This window comes from Oncorhynchus tshawytscha, linkage group LG03 (genome assembly GCF_018296145.1).
Source record: "Oncorhynchus tshawytscha isolate Ot180627B linkage group LG03, Otsh_v2.0, whole genome shotgun sequence".
Taxonomy (NCBI): domain Eukaryota; kingdom Metazoa; phylum Chordata; class Actinopteri; order Salmoniformes; family Salmonidae; genus Oncorhynchus; species Oncorhynchus tshawytscha.
The window spans coordinates 7,376,824-7,383,248 of NC_056431.1; the positions used below are offsets into that span (position 1 = coordinate 7,376,824).

Sequence of the window (6,425 nt, forward strand, 5' to 3'; positions counted from 1 at the left end):
AATCATCACGTGTTTCCCAAAGGTAGGGCTAAAGTGAGCTATGCCAACCTCTTTTCTATCTGTTTGCTCTTACCGCCACATAACCTGAGTGAGATTGTCCTAGAGCAACTGACTAAGTAGTGTGACATCATTAGCCAAGTACGCCATCATCTGTTGGTCAACACTGACCTGGGCTGTCAAAACTACTGGAGATGCAGAGAAGGGGGAGAGAGTGAGAGTTAGAGAAACAGAGATTATTGAGAGACAGACAGAAAGAGAGACAGAGAGAGAAACATAAACTAGGAATAATTAGATTCTCTTTGCATCCCTACAGATTTTTTTGACCGATCAGTGCTGCCGATATCAAAGAGAACTTTTGCTGCCTTCATCTCTCTTCCTACTCCAAAAACTAGCTATATGAATGAAAAGCAACACAGAGATTGTATGTTCCAAGATATTTCACATTGGGATTCATTTCTTTATTGTTCAGTTAATCCTGTGAGACAAAATAAGAAATATTTACAAGAACCTATAGTGAACAGAGACCTATGATAAATACAAAGTTGTTGATGTACTCGTTTGTGATATTTTCATCCACTCCAACTCTACTCATTTAACACTCACAGGGCATGAGATGTGTATAATATGTGTATAATATTATTCTAAATAAAGTGTGAGGGTCAAGATTATTTGTATTACACCCAATTCCAGAGTCATTAACAAAATCCATACATGTTGCATCGTTCAGTGCATGAGATGAATAAAACATTAATTCCATTATTTTATTGGAATTTCAGTGAATCTTCTGCATCCTATATAGTACACTAGCAAGCATAGCAGGAGCACTCAAACTTCCTCCTTTCAGAGGAAAAAACCCAATGTTACATCTGTTACATGTGTAATGTGGTTCAGTGTAGGAAGTTTCTATGAAAACTCCCCTGATGGTATTTAATGTAACACAGGTCATTATGGTCTGAGGGATGGCAGTTTGACCAGGGAAAGTCAATTCAAATGAGTAGGACTTCAACTGGTGTGTGTAATTTAAGGGGATACAATTTGTCCTTGTGTCTCAGTGTACTGTTACCTGGTCTATATTACATTGAGCAATTAGACAAAGACCAGTGTCTCATCGGAGGTGGAGTACAGTAGTGTCTAGTCTTCTTGGCTGGTCATCCAGTCGTTTGTTGTGTCCATGTTTACTTGATTAAAGTGTATAACCTCATGGGTGAAGTCCAGAGCCAACTGAAGTTATGTAGTTGAGATCAGCTGCTCTCTGAGTCAGGGAGAGCGAGAGAGAGAGAGATTGAGACAACTAGGCAACTATAAAGCTATAAAACAAGTATAATCCAAGGTAATATCATAACGAGGATCCAATAAACAGTTCACTTACCAATTTATACTTTTACTGTACATGGTGGAGCCCTGGATTTCCCAGGTTAGTAAAGACAGAACGAGACACACTGAGTACGTTTGTGTAAATCATCTATACCTATACCTAGGTAGGTTATTTAGGGATGATGTGGTACATCAAAGATTGTGTATTGGAGAGTGCTCCTTTTCATTACAGCTTTAACAAAATGCTTCAATGCAGTAAGGTGCCAGCAAGGTGCCAGAGGTGCAGTACTACTTACAGTGTCAGTGTTGGTTTGTCTGGTAGGAAGCTTTCCCTGACAGAGAACAGTAAAGGACTCAGTCACTACAGTATACTAACAGACCCACAGTCTGTCACAATGCTGCTATCGCTGTAACTAACTCCTACAGGACATGGTGGGAACCATAGGTATACAATATCATAAGTGTTTAATTTAACTTTGTGGTGGAAACTCACTCTTGAAGGTGGTGTTGGAGCTCCAGTTTTCTTAATTGCTATGCACTCATACTCGTGTACACCTGCAGAAGCTGTGTGGGCGTGGTGGGTGGAGAGAGAGAAAAACAAAATAGCAGCTGGTGAAGTTGATAACGAGACAGATTGTTGTCAGCTCGCAAATATTTGCAACACTCTATACGTAAACCTCTCTCTGACCTTTATTTCCTGGTGAATGGCTGGTGGCTATAGTATGGCTGGTGCCTGGTTGTGGTTGCTTGCGATCATGGGTTCTGTCCTGGATTTGGGTAGTCAGTTCGTGCCCCTCACGTCCTTTGTCAGTGCTGGACATGGACATATCCTCTGTCTGGGACGATCTGCTCAGTGCGTCTGTATCTGATGGACATCAAAGATGATAAAGGACAACTGTGGTCATCAGCTTCAGCACAGAAAGGCTCTCCACTTTCATCTCAATACTTGTATGAATGATATTTCCATACAGTAATTGAAAAAAGTGTACTAGACTAAAATGATCATGTTTTTCTCTTACCTTTCTCTTCATTGTTCCCTTTCTTGTTCCTAAACAACATACAGAAAGCATTTACATTTACTTCCAAAATGGTCTGCAAAATATTTATACACAAAACCTCAATTGTCTTTTTGAAATGTATTGTTATTTCCCCACAATTGATGGAAGAAATGTTTTCTCTTGAAATCAATGGTTTCCAGTTTTTGTTACAACCAGACGAAAAATGACTTATTGGCGTAACCAATCACATTGGTTTCATAGACTCACCGATGATGAGTTATGCCGAAAAAGAGACAAAGAGCTACAGCAACCACTACCAACATCACAGCGACTGCTATACCTGCTGCTCCCTCTGGGCTTATTGGTGGAGGGGTTTTATCTGCATTGCACCAACACAGGAACTCAATCAATAAACAAAACACAACCTATAGAACTGATGCTGATTGGATGTTGATCGTTTTTGCCATTAGTTAGCTTTGATGGTCTACATCTAATGGTGAATGTATCAGAGACCAGTACCTTTCACTGACAGACTATGGTCCACACTGATAACATTTCCGGTGAGATCATTCCTAGCATCACATCTGTAGTCCCCGCTGTTGTTGTAGCTGACACTACTTATGATGTATCCAGCTTCATGTACACCTGTCTGCTGGCCATTGAACAACCAGGTGAACGTAGCAGGCGGTACAGACTGAACAGAGCAGTAAATAAGGGTGAATGACTCCACCTCAGCAATGTTTTGGCCCAGGATGGTCATGGACTCTGGTCCATCTGTAAGCCCAAGAGCAGAAGACCCTCAGACTGTAGTAAATACAACATGCACAGATGTCATCTTAATTTGAGCCAGTATGCTACAGCAGAAAAATTATGAATTATTTATTGTTTTATAATTAATGGACATCTTTGTAGGGTTGCTACATAATTTCAAAATGAAAATTACAAACTTCAGAAGTCTTTTAAAACCTCAATACATGAACGTGCCGGAAATGCAGGAAAGTTATCATGCAACAGGGTAATCAAATTAAGATCCTGCAGCTGTATGATGAGGGCCAGGAATTTTTCCTGACCACATGACCTGAACAGAAATAAAGTGGGCTCTAAGAACTGGGCATTATGAGTGTAATATCTCATAGGGCAGGTTTCCCAGACACAGATTAAAGGTGCACTATGCAGAAATCGGTCCACCATTTCCTGGTTGCTAAAATTCAAGGAGTTTGCCTAATTTCAGTTTATGTGACAAAACAAGCAAGTACTGTGACGAGAATCATTGAACCTAAATCATTGAATCTAAATTACTTTTATACATATTTTCCATAACCCAGAATATTGTATTTTCAGCTGTTTTAAGCTGGTGTACAAAGCCGAAAGTAAAATTAAATTTTACACATAGAACAAGTATATTGCTTTTAAGACTTGCTTTCAATGAATGACAAATCTATAACTCACACTTCTATGTGAATTTGGTCGAGTCGCCCAATAATTCAAATATTGCAGCTTTAAGCCTAGTCCTGGATTTAAAATACTTGGAAGCATGCTTGTTAGTTCAGGACTAGGCTTAATTTGTGTCTGAGAATCCGACCCATAGATTATTAGATTAGTTATAGACCTTTACTCACAGTTCACTATCATTCTATAGGAGGCAGTAGCAGAGCTGGCAGGGTTGGTGAGTTTACACACATATTCTCCGCTGTCGTGTCTCTTCACAGGACTGATGGATACTTTCCTGTTTTCCTCTGAGAATAATATATTGCCACCAGCAGACAGAGGCTGACCTTCCTTCATCCATTGTATAGTAGTGATGTTACCAGCAGCCTCACAGGTTAAGTTGGCGGAGCTCCAATCTGCAAACAGATGGTTTGGTGGTCCTGTGATGTTGGCATCAGATATATTCTCTGTAAAACAAGAGGACATAGCCAAAGACTGAGGAATATCGAAGACACCAAGATGATGATGATTTGTATGGTTTTGATGATGATGATGAGGATAAGGTCAAGTGATATCCATTTCAAACTTTCCCCATTGTTTACTAAACTCTTAATCCTTATTACCACATATATTTTTCCACTTCTAAATTGATGACATATACCCATTGATTATTGAATGTGACTTCCCACTGGGCACACGCTGGTTGAATTAATGTTGTTTCCACCTGAAATTACGTTGAATTGACGTGGAATAGAGGTTGAATTGACGTATGTGCCTCCTAATCTTAGTTCAACCGTCATATCCAATGTTTGTAAATAATATAAATGTAAACAAACACTGTATAGCCTCAAAAGATGGTTAAAACTATCATGTTGATATCCATAGCTCTGTCTATGAATTGGAGAGTTGTTTCATTTCACCAGGCCCATATCTCAGCTTTTTACCAAAACTGAAGTGGGACGACCACTTTGTTATTTTTTCATTTAAGGATTTGAGCTTTAACTCTCTTTGTCACGGCACTTGGACTTACCATACACAACCAGTTCAGTTGATCCATTGATTGTTTCTGCTGTAGCTGTTGTTATAGCCACTCTGTATCCTCCACTGTCAGCCAGGGTCAGATTCCTGAGCTCCAGAGATCCAGTAGTTTTGTTCAGAGTGATCCTGTCTCCGTATCCAGGCCCTATAGAGTCATCACTGGTAGAGGTTATAATGTTGGCTCCACCAACAGTCCAGGATATTGTTATGAACGGCTGGGCTGGTGGGATTAGATTTGTGATGAACATCGCTGTCCCTCCTTCTGCTCCATTCACAGAACCTTGTGGAAACAGACCCTGACCAGCACAGAGACCTGGAGGGAATACAGGATGGCAGAGAGCCTGGGCTCAGACAACATGCTGTACATGGTGGTACACACTGTACACTAAAACGTTCCATCATTCAGGACCATTCTAAATGACTGACTCAGAGAACAGGCCCAGTAACAATCACACAGCACTAATAGTCAGACATAGCTAGCTATACGTACACACAACACAGACAGACTGTCTTGCACAAAAAGGAGTGTAGCCAACATTTGTAGTTCAAACACAGGAGAATAGGATGTGGAATCAACATTTTACTAATTTCACGTGGTATCTGACAAATACATGAATCAATAAACTGAATAAGACATGATCTCTGACAGAGAGTTTTCTCCCCTACTTTGGTAACCAGAGTGTAATTACTGTACTCTACTGTACACAGTCATCTATAGTACAATAATTCAATTTCAATTAAAAGAAACTGTAGCTGTGTGAAATTAGCAACAAGTGTAGTTATTGTGCAGTTAGGGCTACGTGCAATTACATTGCAACTACAATGTAAATGTACAACTCAAATAGCTGTAAAGCATGGCCCAGGTAACAATAAGCGGTTTAAAGAGACAAAGAAGATATCTGCTTTACCTGTGAGTATGAACAGAGTGAGAGAGATGGCTACTGCAGTTTCCATTGTTGTTGGAATACTTTGTTCTGTTCCAGATTTAGAAAGTGCTTCTAGTACACTCACAGTATGATGCTATAGAATTGGCTGAGGTACTATCTTTTAGAGCTGCCAGCCAGGTGACAAGGAAGTTCCCCATTTACTTTAAGCCACATTGCAGTGACCTTTGTATCCGTTCAGGTAATGGCCCTGTAATGTTATTGTGATACAGATATTTATGGTTTATTGTACATGAAGGACAGGAATTCGGTAAACTGGATAATGATCTGCATGGCAGATAAACACACACCTTTTCCTAACATTGTCATTCATTAATGTGATCCACCATTCAGGATTGGGCCTCGCTGTGGACCAAGATCCGGAATGAAGTTAGGACGCAAACACTCAAAGAGACAAGGATGAGGACCAAAACTACAGCTTTTAATGAATCCAATAAACAAGCTTTAGTTTAGTCGTCAACTCAAACATGAACTTGAACTACAAGCAAGTTGTGGATCTTATAACTTTATTCAGTCTTTACCTGGACAGCCACACCCTCAATTAGGCAATTACTCACATTTGTTAGACAATGTTATGTTTTGGTAACATTTCCCTTCATTATAAATACACTGAACAAAAATAATAACGCAACATGCAACAAACAAAGATTTTACTGAGTTATAGTTCATATTAGGAAATCAGTCAATTGAAATAAATAAATTA

The 6,425-nt window shown here is 39.6% G+C and overlaps 1 protein-coding gene across 4 annotated transcripts; it reads right to left on the reverse strand.

The window, feature by feature from the left end:
* Positions 1–427: 427 nt before the first annotated feature.
* Positions 428–5,855, reverse strand: LOC112226256 (carcinoembryonic antigen-related cell adhesion molecule 6-like). Of its 4 annotated transcripts, XM_024390654.2 has the most exons (11): positions 5,687–5,855; positions 4,771–5,091; positions 3,932–4,207; positions 2,832–3,086; positions 2,580–2,691; positions 2,334–2,362; positions 2,003–2,179; positions 1,808–1,878; positions 1,611–1,646; positions 1,370–1,401; positions 428–1,252 (listed from the first exon to the last, which is right to left on the reverse strand). In XM_024390654.2, coding segments are annotated over exons 1-11 (1,356 nt in total). In that variant the 5' UTR covers positions 5,733–5,855; the 3' UTR covers positions 428–1,251. The 4 variants fall into 4 exon arrangements, with proteins under 4 accessions (XP_024246422.1, XP_024246407.1, XP_024246414.1 ...); XM_024390639.2 differs by lacking the exon at positions 1,370–1,401; XM_024390646.2 differs by having other exon boundaries at positions 428–1,401.
* Between the last annotated feature and the right edge of the window lie 570 nt (positions 5,856–6,425).